This window comes from Oryzias latipes, chromosome 2, assembly GCF_053564925.1.
Source record: "Oryzias latipes strain Hd-rR chromosome 2, Olatipes_Hd-rR_3.1".
Taxonomy (NCBI): domain Eukaryota; kingdom Metazoa; phylum Chordata; class Actinopteri; order Beloniformes; family Adrianichthyidae; genus Oryzias; species Oryzias latipes.
In genome coordinates this window covers 40,490,630-40,512,301 of record NC_136238.1, presented here as the reverse complement: position 1 = coordinate 40,512,301, position 21,672 = coordinate 40,490,630, and the positions used below count along the sequence as shown (strand labels likewise).

Here is a 21,672-nt window from a genome sequence, read left to right as displayed (position 1 = left end):
AGATTACCGGGGCCAAACCACAAACCAGAGCAGAAAGGAGGAGAAAAGATGGCGAGGCAGAGACGCGTCTTAAGCCAGCCAAAGTGCTGAGGCCACACAAAGCGCTTTCTTTAAACTGTTTCCCCCGTCCCCGTCCATTTGGGGAAACACTTAAGCTGCAGCATGGAGATAGCTGCCGTTCAAAAAAAAACACACACAACTGAAAAAAATCTGCGGATTTCATTGAGGGAACCGACATCGAAAGACGTCCCGTCAAACGCAGTGAAACAACCTATGCTATGTTCACAAGGGGATTGGAGACCGTTTCGGACAGAGTTTTGATCAGACTGTAAACATGCATTGAGAACCATGTGTTTGAATGACCGCTTTCAATGAAAAGTCTATGTAAACGCACGTATATGTGGATTTTGGGTTTCTGTGTTCAAAACACTTGCGTCTACGCAATTTTTTTAGTCTGATGCTGGACCATACGAGAAAAATGCATAGCCATTGAATGCACGCCGATAAAAACGCATGTTTGAGTGACCACTTCCAGTCATAAGTCGGTGTAAACGCAGGTATTTAAGTATTTCGGGCTTCTTCTTTTTTTTTTTTTTTTCACTTGTCTGGTCCAACAGCAAACAGATGAGAGCTGAAGGCCTACTGTGTTGGCCATATTTTACTTTAACAACAGGGGGTTATGAATCAGTATTTCAGGCTTCTGCATTCAAAACACTCGCAATTTTTTAAGTCCGAATTCCGGGATGTACGTACAAAACGCGCGGTAATTGTGCGCGCTTCAAAAGTTGAACCAGTTGAACTTTGACCAATCCGGGATTCTTGTTCAGTAGCGACGTATGGGTAGCGTCCTTTTCAAAACACGGAAATGCCAGCTGTTTGGTGGAGTAATGAATAATTGCGATCCCCCCCCCCCATAGGAATTCTACGAACTCTGCAGAGTCATTCATATATCGTTATAGAGCTGTGACTGAAAAAGATTTGTGAGGTTTACACTGCTTGGACATTTTGCACCAAGTGTGTGTTCAGCATGTTCTAGAACGGGCCACACACATGCCCGGTGTGTACGGAGGCTGTTTTTGGCAAAAGAAGAGGATGTCTCGTCAGGATCCCTCTGCTGTTAATGAGGCTTTTAGACCGCGAGCCAAGGTGAGGCTTAAAGAGCGATTTGTTGGGCCGTGATGACTCTGCGAGCCAATTTGCGAAAGGTCAAGGTAGTAGATATTTGGATGTCAAAAATGGCACTGAAATGTCATCGGTGCCAATGGATCTCTTTTGAAAACGGCAATGGAGGGATTTACAACCTTCTCATTAGGTGATTCTTTGAAGACTGTTTAGCTAATTGAGCAAAGTAGCGTGTTTTGATTGGGTGGTAAATCTAAAAACTCTGGTTTTATCTACCCACCCTGTACCGAGAACTCCATTCGGGTACAGAGAAAGGGGGTCGAAAGAAAATCACCTGGATCAAAGCGCGCTCTGGGACGCGGGACGTGATCATAACGCTCATTCTTTTGTGCAAAATCACGTGTGATCGAGTGCCAGCGAGCTTGTGGTCCTGCTTCCAAAAGTCCTTTAAGTGCTCAAAATGGAAAACATTTGCTGCGCTCGAAGTTTTCAGGAGAACAGAGAAGAAAGAAAGAAAAAAACACCAGAGAGCAATCAAAAGAAGCTGGATGGAGGCTTTTTGAGGCGGAGCGGCGAGCTGTTTCTGTGGGGTGGCGCCTGAGGCCAGTTGTCGAAGTGGCCAGGATGATATCATGGAAGTGAAAGGGAGTGCGGCCGAAAAATCAACCACACACTTCTAATAAAGGATGTCAGACAGGGTTCAACGCTGCTATAAGCTAACCATGAGGGCCAAATGTACAATTGTAATCCAAGGTTACAGAAATTAAAATCAATCGAACCGCCGGCGAGCGCGCATAGATTTTCCTCGGTGGAGGATGACTCAGTGGGAGAGGATTTCCCTGTGCGGCATTACTCAATGTCGGCTTGGGTTGGTTTTGTGTTTTTCAGGTTGCCGGCCTAAAGAAGCTTAATGTGATGTCGCACAGCCACAACGTACATTTTTCGCATATTGCGCGGATAAAAACACGTGAATATACGTTAAAAAAGTGAGAAAAGTCGTGGTCCTTTTCATTTATGTATCAGGAATGAACCCCGGTAAAAGCACAAAAGAATAGCAATAAACCACGCAAAGAACACGTAAATGAACGTAGAACATGAACCGTGTGTGATTATTGCGCTGTTCATATCCAATTCATTAGTGATTCGTGAATTAATTACGTCATTTCAACGTGATGTGTGCACTACATGTGATCTTAAAGTTAAACATCAGTGGTACATGCGTGAAAAGTACGCTAGACATATGTGGAACGGTTGTGGAAAGCCACAAATTTGAGTGTGCATCACACAAAAATGACGCACAATTGCATAAGATTTACGTAATAATTGCATGCAAGCTACATAAATATGCGTAAATTTTAACTGGCCATACATTTATAAAATAAACTAGCTTTTTGCTATACATGTGCTGCTAAATCTACGGGCGCTTTTTCTAAAAATTTGTTTTCACAAACTAAATGCTGAGTACCTGTCCGTATGATTAACTACTTCAATTCACATGGAAGGTATAACCCACGCATTTTATTGTGTGCGTTGACTCGACCATGACAGGTGCATGATCTAAGGGTGTTCAAGGCTGTTTGTTTTACGACCTTAATGGAAACATGCTAAATAAACATTTTGAAACCAACGTCCCTGATCTCCTTTCAGCATCTTTAACTCACCTGTACCGTTTCCAACTCCCTGCAAAGTGGCCTCAGGCCCCAGGGAGTCAAAGTCGTATTTCATTTCATCTGCATAGAAACAAACACAAAAAAGCAGGTTAGGAACGGTGACAAGCGGGGCCTTTAAGAAGGTATGAAGGAAGCAATAAAGTGCGCCGCTGTGCATGGTGGCGCTCCACAGCTTTGTTCGGCATGCGTAATGAATGCTATCATCCGGGCCAGGCAGTGACTTATTTACCTTTATCACGACAATAAGCGGTGGGGGGATGTGAAGGAAGCCTCCATCGGCAAACACGCCGATTAAATACAGCACAAAACACATCCACCTGAGCAATCATAGAGCTCCAGCCAACACGCAGGCGGAGCTCATTACTCCCCGGCTGTGCCGCCGCTGCAGTCCTCTGCATGCAGGATCACGCTTGTTTTATCATATGTCACTTGCTTTTTTTTTTTCTTGCTTTTTTTTTATGATTCTACCGCAACTCCTGGCAGCGAGTTGAGGCTTGCTCCTAAAAAAAAATACAGCTCCTGACCACAAATGAGGAGTTGGAGCCGTGCAGGCATTTCTCAGGAGCAGAAATAACCTCATTGGTTGAGGCCAGCCCCGAGTGGGCGGAGTCGAGGAGTTAATATTTTGAAGTGGAAAGACAAAAAACGTCCTGAAGAAGAGATTCGTGTGCCTTTCGGGGGAGTTTCTCCGGCCTTATCAGGGTAATGGCAGCCAGCGCAGGATGCCGGCCAGGCACAGGTGAGGTGGCAGTAAATAAACCGTGAACTGACAGGCTCATAAACTAAACCTCTCTGGTACGAACGGACAATCATGTTAAGAAGCACCCGTCCCCTCCTTTTGGCGTTGTCGGTTAAAAAATCAAATCAAGGTGCTTCCGAGAAAACGTGGCACCCAAGGATGTCACGAATGCCGTCTCCTTTCCACCCTCAAAGAGGCGTCCGAGAAAAACCTTGCCGGGATCGTACAGGAAAAAGGTCTCGGGTGTGTTTGTTGATCATAAAGTTATCCTGCTTACATTGCTCCACACAAAGGCCAGAAACAACAGGAATCCTTTATTTTTGGTGGGGAACAATGGCCCTAATAGTTGTGGAATGTTTCTTCCGAGGCTCCTTGCTTGAAATGAAGGATCGTGCCGCCGTGGTGGGATGATAAATACCTCTGTCCATGGCTTTGCAGGATAATGACAGACTCCGTCAGAGGGATAGTTAAACTTCCTCCTTGCCAGGACTCTTTCTGTTTCACCATTGGATTAACAGCAGCAAAACCACATTGGCATTATGGGAAAAAAAAAAAAAAAACATGACAGTAACAGCAGACCTTTGCCACAGATTAAATCACACCCACATGGATCTGATATCAACTGGTAGGCACAGTGTTTGCTTTGGGTAATCAAATTTGACTGCATGCTTTTATTCTGACGCAAGGAAACGGACGACCCCGGGGGATTAGTCGGCCCTTCACTCTCTCCCTATTTACCTTGGAAGACTTCTCTCCTGTGGTAAAGGAGGGGACGGCTGCCTCCAGCAGGAGGTAGGCTAACGCTGCGGTTACCCTCTGGCACTAGCGGACCTGCGCCAGTTCAAATGGGCCAAAGTGGCCTCGTGGGTTAGAAACCCCCCCTCCCCCCATCCCCCCACGATTGCCGTCCATGGTGAGGAGGACTGCAATGCGGGGGCGAAGCGTATTTTGCCAGCAGTAAATCACAAAGGACCTGAGGCGGTAAGGTACACACCTCCTTGAAGAGTGATGTCGAGGGGTTCCAGACCGCCCGCGATCCTGCCCTATTTTCATAGAGGCTCGGACGCTGTTTGTTTTCAAAACAGTCGGATTTTTTATGGGGACTTTTAAAGTTCCACCTTTGTCCGTTTGGCCTCAGAATCTGACATTCGAGATCTTTTCAGATTAAAGCTGTCAATAGTCTTCCCGCAGCCAAACGACACACATTGTTTTCCCGACGACTCCCTGGAATGGTCAGTCGGGTGAAAAACTTGCCAAACGAAAAACTGGTGAATCTGAAACAGAAGCTGATTTTTTTTCTCTGTCTCTTTCTCTCTTTCAGAAGTCAGGGATTTGCGATAATGATGTCATGCCTTTCAAGCACACCGCGTCCAACCTGGAGTGTCAAGGACGGACGATGCTAACGGGCCACATCCCGACCTGCGCAGCCGCTCCTGATAGCGGTATGGGGGCCGACTGGTGCAAGGAGGGAGGCTGCTAACTTATCTCAGGCCCAAGTTATGTGCTGAGGTATCACTGTAGACACCAAGGCACCGCCGACAAGGAGGAGGAGGAGGGGAAAAAAAAGGCTGGGAACACAGAAGTGCAAGATTGGGAAAGAGACTCCCAAACGCTCTAATGAACTTGACTTGCTCTCCGAAATATGTCAGACGCTTTATCACACCAGACGGGTATTATCTGGAAATTGCAACATAGTTGAATTACAGACATTATGGCACCGCGGGTCTTTATCAAATAAACAATTACCGTACGCAATGACAGCTTGTTTATCCTTTATCTTGATTTATTTACCCAACTGTCTCCTCTTTCTTTCTTTCACCCCTTAAGGATCCTTGTTTTGCAGAACCCAACTTTGCTTTTTTTCCCCCTGTCCCTAATAAATGTTCAATCCCCAACCCCCCCCACCCCCATATTAAAATTTAAGCCCCTCCATTTTTCGGCGCAGTGCACCGCTAGTTCATTAGCAAAAATGAATAGCGAAGGGCCCCCCGCTCATTTAGATGGGCTGTCTTACATGACTTCTCGCCGTACTCTGTTCCTGTCACATGCTTCCAAGAATCATTGACTCTTATTATACATGTAAATGGCTATCATAAAAATAAAAATTTCATTTAAGATTGTTAATGACTTTTTTTTTTTTTTTTTTGCGCAGCAGTCTGGCTTCCTTTTAATGATTATACCCTGGCCCCTAATTAAAAGTATTTATCTTGCAAGCATCCATGACTGGCGCCCCTATAGTGGTGGGGGTGGGTAGTTGCACCACGGACGTTTCTGGTACTGTAAATATATTTTGCGCTGTTCGGCTGGGAGCACAAACCAAATGGTCGTGGAGGGGGAAGGAAACTGGGTGTTTGTGTGTGTGGGGGGGGGCTCAAAATGGTGTTTGCAGAAGTCGCAGATGGGGAGAGGGATTTATCGGCTAAGGCGCTACCACGGGAGGCAGGATGTGCACACAACCAGCCAAGTAGTAGGCTTAGAGGTCGGTTTTTCTGTGACTGGCGGCTCACCTGACACCCCCCCCCCCGCCTGTCTGGTAGAGCTGATGGAAAAAATGTACGAGCCAAGCGGACATCGGGGGCATTTTTAGAGCCAAATCTATTCTATTGGGTCCTCAACTTTAGAGTCTTTGGCATGACTTGGCTAAGGACTTGAACTCACGAGTGGACACTGGACACTTTACAACAAGGCCACTGAGCTGGTCTGTTGACCTTTTATGGACACCCCCCTCGGTGTACATTGCGGGGTCCAGACCTGTTTTGTAGTTTTGTCATAGTTTAAAACGAGCACCATCCAGAAATCCTTTGGATTCACCACCAAATCCAATTCCTTGGACTTTCTATGCATGTTCAATGACCGTAGAGCATAAAGAACAAAAATCGTTGTAGAATTTTCTGTATCTACGCGTGAACTTGATCATTTTGAACACGGAAGCCGGAAACGGCAGTTTCATAGACTTTTCAATGGAAGTGGTCACTTGAATGCACTTTGTTGAAGGCAGTGTGAACGAAAAAGAGCTTTATTTTTATAAATAAAGTTTGATTTGATTAGGTCCTAAACATGTGGTTGGTATAAAACTCAACAATGGCTTCTTAAGAAACCACTCAGATAAAAATTGTGTTTTGGTGACATTTTTTCGGTTGACGGAGGACAACTTAACATTTCTCCGTATTTCTTTGTTCAAATTGTCGGGGAGTCAGGAACGGACGGAAAAAAATGCAGTTTGAAAAAGGTTGTCAATGGGACGTCAAATCTACAATCAACAGGGGGCCACAGGCTCCCTAATGTACTCAGACAAAGTGGATGGGAAGAGGGGGTGGGGTTGCTCTGCACCAACAGCACTGCCCACATCTCAAACGCAAATCTCTAATGAAATGTTTGAAAAAACGTAGTAGGTTTTTGGATTTTAGCTAAAAACTTCATCATCATCTTTAATGACAGCTCAAAAGACGAGCAGAGTGGGACTGTAAGTACAAAATTAGATTCTCGTGGCAAAGATTGGGCGTCTTAATGGTCAATATCTGGATTTTTAAAGAGGTTTTCCAAATGGTTGGGGCTGTAGAGTCCAGATACCCACCGGTACCGTCGACCGAGGCACTCAGCATGTCGTTGTCCTGCCAGATGTGCTCCACGCCGCTGTCCCGCATCTCGTCGTCCTCCTCGTCCTTCGTCAGCAGGCCGTGGCCCTCGGCGTGCGGCGACGCCTCCGGGTTGGTGAGGCTGGCGGGGCTGCCCGCGCCGTTGATCAGTGGCTCCTCCTCGGACACGGGCAGCTTGTCCTCCTCCTCGGTCTCCGAGCCCGTCTCCACCACATTCTCGTAGTTGAGAGCTGAAACAGAAGGAGGGGGGAACAGAGATCATTGGAAAAAGAAGAACCAACACCACATCAGTGCCTTTTTGGTCGGGTTACGCCCCAATTACAGCATCTGCGATTGGAATTTGGAAGACCGCACCGCAGAGGTGGGCGGGCAGCTGTCGGGGAGATGCGGGCCAAAATAGCAGCTAATTTTCAGTCCCGCTCACATGCCTCAGATGCCAACGAGCTGCACCTTTCAGGATGGATCTGATCTGGCGAATACCGCTCAGTTTTTACATAGCTTTTTCACAGCTATATAAAGGGGTACGGGACGAGCAAACGGGACTCTTGACAAGAAAAGATGGAAACGATGCACATAAACACATGTTTAAAACGCCAGCGCGCCATCAACACCCAGGTCCCAGACATATGTGAGCACTTCCCAAAATAGATGGCCTGCAAATAAAGGGCTGTGAACTCAATCAAAGGTGGCTCTCGTGCAAATTAGTCAGCAAAGATGCATGAAAAATGAAAAAAGGGGACGTCAGACGACCCAATGGCGTTACAGATGGATGCCAGGAGTGTGTGACATCACCAGGAGGGACACACCTTACTGGCAGGACCCAGACACAGAGGCCTCTTTTTTTTTTGGAGTGCTTCATCAGGGACTTCCTCCTTCAACACAGAATCAAGAAGACCGTCGGAAAACATTAATCGTACCGGACGATAAGCCTCCCCACATCTCCTTGCGACACGGACTGGCCTGTGCTTGCCTTCGGCGAACAACTGCACAACAGGTGCAAATTAAAATGAAAACAGGGCTTTCAGACGTCAGGGGGGCTGACGGAGGGAGGAGGAGGACGAGGAAGGGTGGGAGTGCGGTGACCTGCCTCGAATACCAATCGGCGGAGGAAACAAAACCTTTTCAAGAGGTGTGATCACAAGGGTTTAGGCAAGTTCAGACTCAGTAATGCTCTTTATGGATGACAAAAAAGCCAACGGAGACTGGAGACCCCGGAGTGGAGGAAGATTCCTGGGTGGTCTTCGTCCAACCTTGGGACAAAAAAAAAAAAAAAAAAGTTGGGGGGGGAAGGAACCGTGCTAACGCTAATCGGATCTTGCAACTTAATGTCGTTTATGAGCGACACTTTTTGGAATCCGTGGCCCGTTCAATCTAAAGTTTGGGACTTTTCTCACCCCCTCCTAACTTCGCTGGAGGAGAAAGGAGGAGTGGGGGGGTGGGGGGGGCTGGGGCAGAGCTGGGTAGAACAAAAGGCCGAGAGGCTTGGGAAGCTATCAACCCATCCCTGTGAACCTGATCCCTGGATGCAGATTCAATGACGACGGAGCAGGGGCCGGCTGAATGAAATTATCTAAGGCTGGACAGGTTCTAAAGGGTCCATTCTTCCCCGATAAAAGAAGCGGGGGAGCTTCTTTTTGTTTAGCAACACGTCCACGTCTGCGACGCACACCGGTCTGACTTCCCACATACGCAATGAGGCTACCGTGCCACCTCCACCAACTCCAAACTTCCAAACCCTCGTCGTCGTTCTTTTTCCTTCAAATCTCAGACCAAGTTTCCGAACAATATTCCAACACGGGGGGGCGTTGAAACTGTCTCATCTACAATCTCCTCCAAACGTCAGCTGTCAACGTATACCTCCGAGAAGGCAAATATTAAAAAAAGAAAAAATGACAGTGGGGGTGCTCGTCAAGTCAAATGCGTACCATTAACGCGGTGAAAGCTGCCATTGTTTGGGTGCCACCGCTGACAAGAGCCCCTCTCCTCCAGCATCAAGCATCTATTGGTATTGTGTCACGCAACAAAGTAATTCTAACCTACCGATATTTCGCAGGCAGCTATTTCACCCCCCTCCCTTCCCCCGTACGTCGAACTTCACTGTTAATCAGTCTTTTGTGTTGCTCAGGAGTGAAACGAAGAAAAAAGAAAGAGACAAAGACGATGTTTACCCCTCGAACGCCTCGTCTTCTACCTTAAGTGTCGCGCTTGACGAAAGCCATTGTACGGACGGCGTTCGGTAAACCGTTGCTACCTGTTTGCCGTCGTTTCTTTGACTGGAGTCGCGCGGGATAATTAAGCTGACACATGTAACGAGCCCAATTCTTGTCTAATATCGGGTTTTAAGCTATCTGACATAACCCTTTCAAGGGCCCGGCTTTATTCTGTCACTCACAAGGGAGAACAGAGCAAAGACTAATATGGTGTATTGATTAGCTTGACTGGGAAGTCTACGGTAGTGACAGACTGCCAGAATCACACAGCCAGAGGACTTATTAAAGTCTTTTTTTGTGTGTGTTTTGTTTTCCAAAAGATAAAAGAAAGAAAAAACCTGAACAATAGCACAAGCAATACTTCAGAAGTGACAAATTGAGTTCTGCAGATACAGTGAATTCATCTTGTGCCAAGAAACGACGCCGAAATCCAGAATGATTGTATTTACTTTGACAACACGTGTTGGCTTAACTAATCTACAAAAGTCAAAGTCAACTTCTTAAACACTTCTTCCTAGATGAAAGACGAAGCCTTTTTTTTATTGGTTAATGTAAAAGGAAAGTTTGGACCAAAACTAGTTCGACCATAGACGATTTCGTACACCTACCTACAACTGTACCCGTTTTCTGAGTGTGTGTAGCGTAAGATGTCGAGAAAGTTGACAAAATTGTTCCGTATGAAAACTGTAGTATCGGAAGCACTTATAATGTAAATGTGAAACGTAAGGTAAACTTCTGGAACACATAGTAAAGAAGAGTATTTACGACATTGGCTAATATGAAAAAGTTCTACTAGGGACAAACATCTAAACAACTACCAACACACATCAAGAACCTGCCTTAAATGTACTTTCTTGCGATTTACACGTACAAAAAAGCAATGTTGGTCAAGAAGCGTTATCAATTCTACGACACGCAGTGAACCAGACATTGTACTGTTTTATCTAATCTGTAGAAGTTCTCATAATGACAACAATCTTAAGTACTGCCACCACTCATAAAGAACTTGCCCTAAATGTACTTTTATGTGATTAACACATTTAAAAAAAAAAGTTATTGGATAAGAAGTATTACCAAATATTCTACAGCATTTTCTAAGCCAGAAATTGTACATTAGCTGTGTAAAAGTTCTCTTAATTACAAACATCACGTAGACAACTACCAACGCACGAAAGAAACTTGCCTAAATATTTACTTGTTCAGGATTTATACGTTTTTGAAGCAAAGAAAAAAAAAGTACTGTATATTTTGTACAAAACGTTGTAGGACAAGATGCATTTACGAAAATTGTACGGTTTTAGCTGATGTGTAAAAGTTCTACTAATAGCAGTTTATGGAAAACTGCTAAACCTTTACATTTGTTTGTTCGTAATTGACAATTTTCAATGCCTTAAGAGTGAAATGTACGGTAAACCTTTCACAGAAAAAGTCCAGGGACAAAGTAGATTAACAACAACACTTATGGATACATGTCTGAAATATTTACGTCTACACTGTTGTGTAGAAGTTCTCTCAGTTACAGCCATTATGAAGACAACTGTCAACATATGTGAACACATTAAAGTTTGCTTGTTGATTTTGAGGCCCTAAGAAATGTAGGGTAAATATTGTACGAAAGAAGTTGTAGAAGAAGGTGCACGGAAAAACTTCTATGATACATGGTGAAAATGACATTGTACGTTAATAGTTAGCGTAAAACTTTCTTTTTAATCACAAACTCTTTGTGACAAATAACAAACACTGACAACTTTCAAGGCATTTGTTTATGATTTACATGTTTCTTAGCGCTTCTTAAAAAAATGCCATATATTTTGTACAAAAAAAGTTGTAGGACAAAAGTCATTAATGAAATTTCTAGGACACAATAAAAGTGGAATTGCAGGGCATTAGTTAAATTAGTTGCATTTAAAATCTCCTTTAAATGTACTTTTTTGTGTTTTGCATGGCCTTTTACAGTGTATAAAGTGTTCGGTATGTTTCGTACGAAATAAATCGTTGCACAAAATGCTTCAATAAAAATTGAAGTCCGTTGTAATGTATTGACAATGCTTGACATTTAAAATGCATTAAGTGCAAAATTCCTGGAATTGGGCCTCTCTTTCATGGGTTTAGCTTTATCCCATAGATGGCAGCACTAGTTATCCAATATGGCAGCGCCCCTGTTTAATTCAAGAAGGGCCCAAGTCCAGAGACTTTAGTTTGCTAGTCCTCTGAAATTACAGAAGTAGAATTTGTAAGCTATGAACTGGTGCTAAATCTGGGTAAAGTATTAATCAATTGGTGTAGCGTCCCTTTAAGCTAAGCAATTAAAATCATTTCCTGGAAAAACAAACCTCTTGGACTTGGGCCCCTTTTGAACTAACCGATTTAATTGTCAAGCACGCAAGCAACAAGAAAATGTACAGTACTCCCCCATTGACGAAAATTTCCTTGACAACTACGAAAACACGCGATAACAAGTTTTGCATAGAAAACACAACTTTGTATTCAACAAAGACCAGGAATATGCGTACGAATTACAAGTATTAGTGTCCCTTTACATTAGCTATGCGTGATTTTTATCTATATTTGTCTACGTAAAAGATCGCAGAAGGTGACCATTGATGTGTTGTAGACAAATACACATTGGTCAAGACAACTTTCAATATTTCGTATACAAGTGCTTCCATTCACGAGAATTAAGTAGACAACTACGAAAACACATAACAAGAAAATGTACTATATTACATGTTTGTACATTGTTTACAAAAAAAAGTCATTAGACAAAATGTATCAACAGACTGTCAAAGATAGATAGAAACCAAACATGTGTAAGTATAAGTGTACATTTGTATGATTTGTATCCGTATTTGTCTACGTAAAGGCAAATTGATAAACTCTAAATGTGTGAATTTAGGATTTAGATGCTTTTACTTTTCCAAAACAAACTTGGTTTAGTGAGGAGGGCGATAAGCATAAAAATAAAGACCATTTATTACCAATTTTCAACCTAAAAATCTGCTCAGTCTGCTTCTACGCCGTTCAAAACCCAGGTTCAGAGGTGCTACACCTGCAGGCTGCCAGGGAAAATCATTTCACAGTGCTAACAGGTATAATCACATTTATTTAACAATCCCCAAGTCGTAGTCCAGAGCCCACAGGAGGCTGCGCTGAAAGCCTTTCCGGCTCCACTCTCTGAGCCAGAGAGAAAAGAGCTCTAACTGCTCAGCAGGCCAACGGTGGAGGTGATGGCTGCGGGGAGAATGACTAACACCCACGTTGGCGCTTTCACGCTAACCCCGGCTGACTTTCTCTTTTTTTTTTCTTTTTGTTTAACTCAAGTGTCGGGGCTTAGCTCCAGGTGACAATGCTCGGCCTCCTACGCCGATAATGAGGCAGGACATTCTCCCTATTGGCCGATAACTGCTCGCGCTCGCTTCCTGTCTCATGAATGTGAGCCAAGCGGATCACCTGGATGGCTGCGAGGGAGACGGGGGGAGTGGGGGGGGGAGCAGGAGCCGCTAAGTTGGTGAGCGCGAGTGGGAGGGCATTAAGGTGGAAGCGAGGTCGCTGCCTCTTGGCTACAACCGGGCGATATAGTGGATTCTCACGATGACCTTTTGTCTGCCATTGTTCCTGTCTGCAACCGTTTAAGCACTTCCCCGGGTTAGTCTGAGAAAAAAAAACTTTTTTTTTTTCCTCGTAAAATCAAATTCGCAAACGCATCAGAACTCTTTTGGAGCCACAAAGTGATTTGTCTATTTCCGATCAACTCTATGCCATGAATGCCTTCTCTAGAAAAAAAAAAGAAAAAGGAAAAGAAAAGGCAGACGCGTTTGGCGATATCTCGTCTTCCGTATAATGGCGCGATGGAGCGCCAGGGGCCAAGTCGGGGCCAAGTCGGTGAAAGGATAGTGACGGAGGGCAAACAAAAGCTTTGAGAGGAGACAGAGAGTGAGGGGTAAATGTGAGGGGGGGAGGGGGGGGGGGTGAATAGGGGAAACTCAGCGGAGTGTAAACTCAACCTGGGCGCGTGCGCGCTTGTCGGCGGCGCGTTCGTGTGGGGGGCGGAGCTGAGAAGTGAAGTGTTTGACGGATTGAAGTTTGCTTTTCTGCCCTAAATTAAGGCGTTGAAGAGGAGTTAAACAGGGAGTTTGACATCAAACTGGAGCGAAATTTCTCTAAGGGATCGGAAAAAAGTTGCAAAAATGTTAGATTTTACGGAAAAAACATTTATAATCGCGTCCTTTAACGACAACTTTCCGGTTCAGTTCTTTTCTCTACAGTCTCTTTCAAAATAAGGTGCAAAGACGAGTTAAACAGGAAGTTTGTTGTCAAATTGGGACGAAATTTCTTTAAGGGATCGGGAAAAGTGGAAAAGTCGCAAATTTAGAGTTATTTTTTTGCGTGAAAAGCAAATTTATATAATTGTCTGACCCCAATTCTTTTTTTACGCCCTTTCCATCAAATAAAGGTGCATAAACGAGTTAAACAGGAAGTTTAACGTCAAATCAGAACGAAATCTCTCTAAGGGATCGGAAAAAAGTTGAAAAAGTCGCAAAATTGTGAGTATTTATACGGGAAAAACACTTGCAATTGCATCCTTTGACTACAATCTTCAGGTTCAGTTCTTTTTCTCTACAGTTTTCTTTCAAAATAAGGTGCAAAGATGAGTTAAACGGGAAGTTTAGCGACAAACCGGAAAGAAACATTTGATCTGAAAAAAGCGAAAAAAGCTGCACATTTCGAATTCCTTTCAAAAACGTTTTTAATTAAAACTTTTGTGATTGTTTTGACGGTTTAAGTATTTGCTTCGTCCTTTCTTAGAAATTTAATATGTAAAGACAAGTTAAGCAGAAAGTTTGACGTCAAATTGTAAAAAAAAATTAAGGGATCCAAAAAAAGCTGCAGTCTTTTCCTCACCGTAGAAACCTTTTTCTTGCATCTTCTGAATCCAATATTAAAACTGAATTGTTTTGCTTTTTATTTTGTCTTTCCTACCAATTAAGAAGTAAAGGCGAGTTAAACACTAAGTTTGATGTCAAATCGGAACAAAACCTCCTGAAAGGATCTGAAAAAGTCACAACTTTGGAGGTTTCTTTTTTTGCAATCGCATTTTCTGACTCCAATTTTGGGGTTCAGTTATTTTTTCTACAGTTTTTTTCAAAATAAGGTGTCAAGACGAGTTAAACATAAAGTCTGGTGTCAAATCAGAACGAAACCTCCTAAGAAACTTTCAAATTTTGACTTTTATTTTGAAATGTACCAAAACGTTTCCTCGTAATCCAATTTTCGGGGGTTTCATCTAATTTCATGAAACGAACATCCGACCTGGGACGGGTGAGGACGGGTTAGACTTTGAATTCCCGTTGCATCGCCGTTGCGTTTCATCCACGACGAGACACAACCCCACCCCCCCTCGCTGCGGCGCTGACTCTAATTCAATTAAAGTCCCGTTTATTTGCGGAGGGGGGTCCCGAAGCAACAGGCTGGGGAACAGCTCGGAGGGGTCCCCCACCTTTTGCCGGGGTCCAGCATGGCTTCACCATCTGTGCCCCACCCCCACCCCCTCCCTCCTAGTTCACACGTTCCCTGCCTCCAACAAATGTTCAACCCCCCCCCCCCCTCACCCTCTTTCCTCGTCACACAAGCCAAAGAAGAATAAAAAAAAGGAAGAAAAAAAAGAAAAACACACACAAAAGCTTCCCCTGGCTGCCCTCAAGACCCCCAGGCCAGGAGAGTGGGAGGTGGTGGTGGTGGTGGTGGGGGGGGGGGGTTCAGGGAAGAAGAACAGAGGTCGGTAGTAAGGAGGAGTGATGGGGGGGGGGGGATTCCACCATGTTTTTTACCCACTCAGACTCAGGTGAGCATGATGTTTCCCTCGCCAACCACCACACGGAAGGTACGGAAGGTGGTGGTGGGAGGGGGGGGGGGGGGGGGGGGGTAAAAAAAGGGTTAAAATTAGAAAATTTAATTTATTTGATAATTTCCCTGAATAATTAGAGTTAATATGGGTTAATTAATATGCAAATCTCTCAGCAGATGTTCGGCAGCGAAGGCAAAAAAGAAAAACAGCCCCCTTCCACTTTCTCCTGCCTGGTTTTGGCTGTCAGTTATTGGGCCGTAATTACTGTAACTAACCAAATACACACACACAATCACACACACACACACACACATACAAACACTCACAAAGTGGAAGAAAATCGCTAGAACTGCTTCCAGTATTGGAGTCGTCTCAGGCAAACTGGGGCTCCTCTTTCACATAAAGGGAGACCGTCGCTAATTCCCCCCCCTCCTTCTCTACCCCCCCCCCCCTTTTTTTTGAATGGATGCAGCTAGTGCTTTAAAGTATTTGAAATTCGCAGGGGCTTTGTGCGCGTGCGAATCCAAATTGTAAAGAAAGCGGCAGAAGAAGAAGAAGAAGCTGCGGCGGCGACAAGAGCACCTGCGGGTTAATGGTGTCGAAACACAACGACCAAACAAAACAACACCAAAAAAAGATGCGATTCAGACGTGGACGCGTGTTTGTGCGACTGAATGCAAACACAGAGGCGACAAAAAGGAATATTTGAAAGGGGGGGAGTAAAACAATGTTCCACACGAAACTCTGTGAACTGCGCAGAATGAAGGCGTTGATAATCGCAAACTTGATCGACACTTTAATGAACTGTTACGTGCAAAAGGGTTAAGAAACATCTACATGGGGAGAGGTTGACATGGAAAAGAAGTTCGTTTTGAGGTGTGCTGGGGGGAAAAAACCCAGCAGATTGTAAGGAAAAGAAGGTATGGAAGACTGTTTGTGCCACGAAAAAAAAAAATGTATCCGCAGAGTAAAAAAGTTTTCTGACTGTTTTCTAACTTTTGGTTTAAATATCATCCACTTTTAGATAAAAAGGCAAACTAACGTTTTTTTTTTTATAATTCAGAATTTGGGTTTTGATCTTTTTAAATCGGATGTCATAAATCTCACATAAGAACAGAACGATTTTGTACAAAAGTGTTGCAAAGATTAGGATTCTACTCAGGTAGAAGTCGACGCGGAAAAGTCAGTTTTTGAAAAAAATCTTTCAGTTCTTAAAATTTTGGAGAGTACAGAAGACAGTTAGTGCCAAAACAAATTTTTCTTTTTTATGAAGCCATTAAACTTTTTGTGCACATTTATCCATTTAAATCGTGAATTGAATTTTCATCCAATTCATGGGAAATTGTTCTCCGAAACTCCAAAAGTAATTAGAGATCAAAGGCAAATGAATTTATGATTTCTTTTAACCTTTTTACCAAGTCGAATGTTTGTTTTATCCTTTAAACATGCATTAATGAAAACACTGGACTTTTTGCACAGAAAATTGCATAAATCTGTCTTTCATGCCAAATATTAATACATAAATATGTTTCTTTTAATTTTAAAACCAATTTTTTTTTTAAGTTTTAAGGTAAAATGACAAATATTTTCTCCTGAATTAACCCTATAACTTTACATTTCTGTTTTGTTGTACTAAAAATGAACAACAAAATGTGTAGAAAAATGAAGTCCGGTCAAGTACATTTCAAAATAAAAGCACTTTTTCACTTTGGCACTTCTTTTGTTAAGAGTTACTTTTAGTAGAAGGCTTTTAATCCGTGAATTCCTTCCCTGGGGAGGCGGGAAAAGAATCAGAGGTGATCTGAGTTGGGCTTGCCGGGGTTCTCCTGTGGTCACCTCCTTCTAACAATACCGTTAGTCTGATAGCGAGTGTGTGTGTCACAAGCTGGGACCGTTATCTCCTCTTCCTCTTGCCCGGTCTCAAAGGGGACCCTGTGGTTCGATGCCATGTTTCCACGCCCGGCCTGACGCACACACACACACACACACACACACACCTGTGCGTACGACTGCTATGTGCGTCCGTAAAAATAAACACACACGTCCACATGGCATGTGGAGCGTTATAAATAGGAGCACGCGTGGAATAAGGCAGACAAACGCTGGAATCTGCTGACGCGGCCTTGCAGCTAGATTTCGAGGTGGGGCATTGGGGGGGCCTGTTATCAGGTCGGACTGTTTAATATGGAACCTGTCGGCGTGGAAACGCCCCGTGAGAGCCGGTGTGGCCTTGCAGCACTTTGTGCGCAGCGCCACCGTGATAACACATCTGCTTTGGGTTCGTCTTGTTTGCTGAGTTCTCCTTATCTGCCTTGAACGCCAAATCCCCAGCCCGCGCCGGCGCGTGGGAGTGTGCGCCCCCCCCCAACCCGCGCACGGTGTGTGCGTTCCTCTGCGAGCTCGAGTTGCTCTGAGTATTTACAGGGAAGGGAATCGAGGGGGAGGACGCCGGTGGATGGGGAGGTAGTCGGCTGTGATTTTGGGCGAGGATGGGACCTCATCATCAGGAGCATTTCCCAGTGAAAGTGCCCAAAAAGCAAGACTTATAGTTATCAATAAACAATAAATATGACTGAGTACTTATCAAGGAAATTCAGAAAATGTGAGATTTTTATGAAGTCAAACCAACGAACTGTTGTTGATTCCTCAAAACAGGTACATTTCAAAACTGCTGACTCTTAAGGTCTTACGGAGTGAGTCATAGGAAGGCCTATGACATGCCGGTACAGTCAGCGGAGGAGCTTAAGGTCAAGGATCCCTTTTTTTTATGTGTACAAAACGGACTCCAGAGGTCACAAAGAAGCAGTACTGGAAAGTTCCGTAGATCTTGAATTTTTGAAAAAACTATAGAAAACAGGATTTCTAGTACGTTTTTGAAGATTCGTCTGCTACAGTTCAACCACACACTAGTGGATCTAAAATCCACAAAATGACTCTAAAAAGGCTTAAGAATTGCAGATAAACAGTGCCGGAAAGTTCCCTAGATTTCAAATTTTTGGGGGGAAAAATTTATAGAAAATATGATTAATAAATGGTTGTTTTTGTTTTGTTTTTTTAAATCTGTGTACTACGTTAGGATACACCAGTGGTCCTGGGATCCACAGGCTCAAAACATTCCCTAAAAATCAGGGGGGAAAAGTTTCGTAAAGAAAAAAAAACAATTGAAAACAAGATTTCTAGTAAATTTTGTAGAATGTGTTTTCTACAGTTCAACAGCAGAACAAAATAGTGGATCTGAGATCCACAAAGTGACTCTTAAAAGGCCAAAAAATATCACGAAGAAACAGTGCACAACAGTTCAGTAGAGTTGGAATTTTTGAAAAACAATAGAGCGATGAGTTTTATTATCTTTTTTGAAATTTCGTATGCTACAGTAAGACAGTAGAACACGCTAGTAGCTCTGAGATCAGAGAGTCACTCTTAGAAGGCTCAAAAATCATGAAAAAAAACTGTTCAGGAAGGTTCCATAAAGTAAAATTATTTTTATAAAAACATAGATAAAACGATTACACAGTAGACACTATACTAGTACCTCTAAGATCCTCATGGTGACTCTGGGGAGATATGTGAGACATCAGCAAAGTCACCAGGGTAACTTGGGGTCACAGTTTTTTTTTCTAAAAAATAACAGAACACATGATGTCTAGTAGTTTTGAACATTTATAAGGTACGGTACGACAGCATAAAGCAGTAGTGGCTCTGGGATCCACAGAGTGACTTTTGAGAGGCTAAAAAAAATCATTAAAAAGCAATGCAGAAAAGTTCAGTAGAGTATCAATTTAAAACAAAACAAAACAATAGAAAGATGATTTCTATGACCATATTTCAAAATTCGTATGCAACACAAAAGATTTTCAAATATGATTCAAATGAATAAAGTTTAGCCTGGGTTACAAAAGGGGTTTATTCAGACAAACCTCTGGTTTGTCAGAAGATTCATAACCTACAGAAGAGGCCTTCAGCTTTCATCTGTTTGCTCAGCTGTTGGACAGGATAAGTAAAAAAAAAAAAAAAAAAAAGAATTTGTATGCTACAGTAAGTACACCCGTGACTCTACTGGTTAAAAAAGGTCACTAAAAAGCAGTACAAAAAGTTTCGTAGAGTAGAAATTTTTGAGAAAAAAAAACAGGAAATATGATTTAGTAGTTTCCATGGTATGACAGTGGACACTAAAAACAGTTTTTAATGGGATTCTACATTGTATTTCTAGTGTTCAATAAAGTTATTGTTTACGTTTTTACTATAACAGCTTTAAACACAGTTTCCACTAACATTTAGTAAAGTCCTTACATTTAACCAACTTTAAATTATATAGATCCTTTTTTCAATTGTTTGCCTCTTTTTAAACTTAAAGTAGATTGTAAAGAGTAACAGGAAAAACTCACTGAAACTTTACAGTAAAGTGATGGATTAAATCCTACTTTCACCAAAGTTTAGCCGTGGATAACTGTGCAGCAGCAGCTGACAACTGGGATGATTTATAAGTGCTGGTAGACAAAACTGTACCTTCGGTTCTAAGGTCTTCAAGTCATTCAAGAACGAAGCAAAGGGGTTTCCCAACTGAGCTGTAATTTAGAAAATTCTGAAGAAACAGTTCTGGATTTCCGTCTTAGATTTTTCCACGCAACAATCATAAATTAGAATCAAGAATTAAGAAATTTACACCTCTTAAAGTGTAAAAAGAACATGAATACATTACATGTATGTATATCTATATCTATATATAGATATACATGTATGTGTATGTGTGTGTATTGTGTATATTGTAATTATATATATATATATATACACACACAACTTGTGTATATATCTATATATACATGTATATACACACACATATATATATATATATATATATATATATATATATATATATATATATATATATATACACAACTTGTGTATACATACACATGTATATATATATATATATATATATATATATATATATATATATATATATACACACAACTTGTGTATATATATACATGTATATATTTATATATATATATATATATATATATATATATATATATATATATATACACACAAATTGTGTATATATATACATGTATATTCTCTTTATATGAAAAAAAGTCGTTGCCTTCTAAAAAAAATCCAGCAAAACCTCCTCTCTGACAGCCCCTATGTGTCACGATTAAATATAAGAAAAAAATAATTCCATAAAAATAAATTACTCACACTAAGTATATGCAAATTCAAATGTAAGCAATCATTGAGAAATTAATTTTGCCAGAACTGATTAAAAGCTTTAATAAATCTATATACAGTATTGCACCAATCTGATATTGTAAATTTATTACGCTCCCTGTAAGATTAATTAGAAAGCGGCGGTAACATATTGCGCTGCCAGGCCAGATTACAGTACTTTTTTTGTTAATAACAGCTAAGCAGAACCTGAGCAGTAATTACCAGCTAACAGAAGGTTTTGATGTTCAGGAGGGGAGAGAATGAGAGCCAGTGAAAGGAAACAAATGAACGCTTGTGTGTGTGTTTTTTTTTCGTTATTCTAAGAGGGAGAAAATAGAAGATGACATTTCAGGATGTGATTAGGATCTCTTTAGAGTTAAGTAAGACGCCTACATCACAGAGGTTACATCCCCACTTGAGCATCTCAAGGCATTTCGGGATTACTTGGGCTCTCAACCCTGGACGATTTTCACCTTTTCTCCACAAGCGCCTGTGCCAGGAAAGCAGAGGAAAAAACAAAACAACCGGTTTGATCTGGACAAGGTTGTTTTGCATTCTTGTCCGCGGTGACGGGGCCATGGCCACGTTTATCTCGGCAAAACAGCACCTGAGAGCTAAAACAACTGTTTCACTCCTCAACCGGGACAAAAAGACACCCCGACTCTGCGCTTAGCCTTGTTTTTTTTCTGAAAAGATCTCAAACCAGAGACAAAGACAGAGGACCTCTTGCTGTCTTAAAAACTCCTCCAGTCACCAGCTGTTTAAAGGTCGATCTGTGTCTTTGTGTTTAGTACCGGGGGGGGACCTCAGATGGACTAAAGAGATCAGACGGGATGAACCGCACGGGTAGGGGGTCCAGGTGAGGAGGAGGGCTGAATCCTCTTTTTTCTTAGACAGTCCGAGCCAATCCGGAGGCCCGGGGTGTCATTCACATGTTAATGAGAGTGTAAAATCACATCTGTTACCCCCACATGCACACCAACACGCACACACACAATCGAGTGTGTTCGCAGGTACCGAATACAACAAACGCAGCCTGGAGGCCTGTAGGGAGCCCTCGGAGGAAAGGAAACTCCAGCACTGTTACAAAGTTCCCAATTAGCTACAAGCCAGACGAAGAGTAGGAGGAGGCGGCAGTGGAGGATGAAAGGGGTTGGGGTCTGGACAGATACATGGGGGGGGAGGTTGTAGCTTATCGTCACGGCAACAACCTGAGTGTCTGAAACCAGCTCCTGGAAGTTAATTCCCTTTACCTCCTACGATGGATCTCCTGCAGCCA

General features: G+C 42.6%; 1 protein-coding gene and 1 long non-coding RNA gene across 10 annotated transcripts in view; one reads left to right on the top strand and one right to left on the bottom strand.

Moving 5' to 3' along the window:
• zeb2b (zinc finger E-box binding homeobox 2b) overlaps positions 1–21,672 on the bottom strand; it is an 84,171-nt gene that overhangs the window by 14,804 nt on the left and 47,695 nt on the right. For 6 of the 9 annotated variants that reach the window (XM_078943560.1, XM_078943579.1, XM_023964044.2 and 3 more), the window contains 2 exons: positions 7,106–7,357; positions 2,784–2,852 (listed from right to left, as the gene is read on the bottom strand). In XM_078943560.1, coding sequence (XP_078799686.1) covers positions 2,784–2,852; positions 7,106–7,357 — 321 coding nt within the window. Of the gene's footprint in view, positions 1–2,783; positions 2,853–7,105; positions 7,361–21,672 lie in introns of all 9 variants that reach the window. The other 3 variants (XM_023964040.2, XM_023964042.2, XM_023964050.2) reach the window with 1 other exon arrangement.
• On the top strand, positions 149–5,651 carry LOC110016061 (uncharacterized). Its single transcript, XR_002291328.3, has 2 exons — positions 149–4,763; positions 4,853–5,651. It is a non-coding gene; the product is annotated as an uncharacterized LOC110016061 (long non-coding RNA).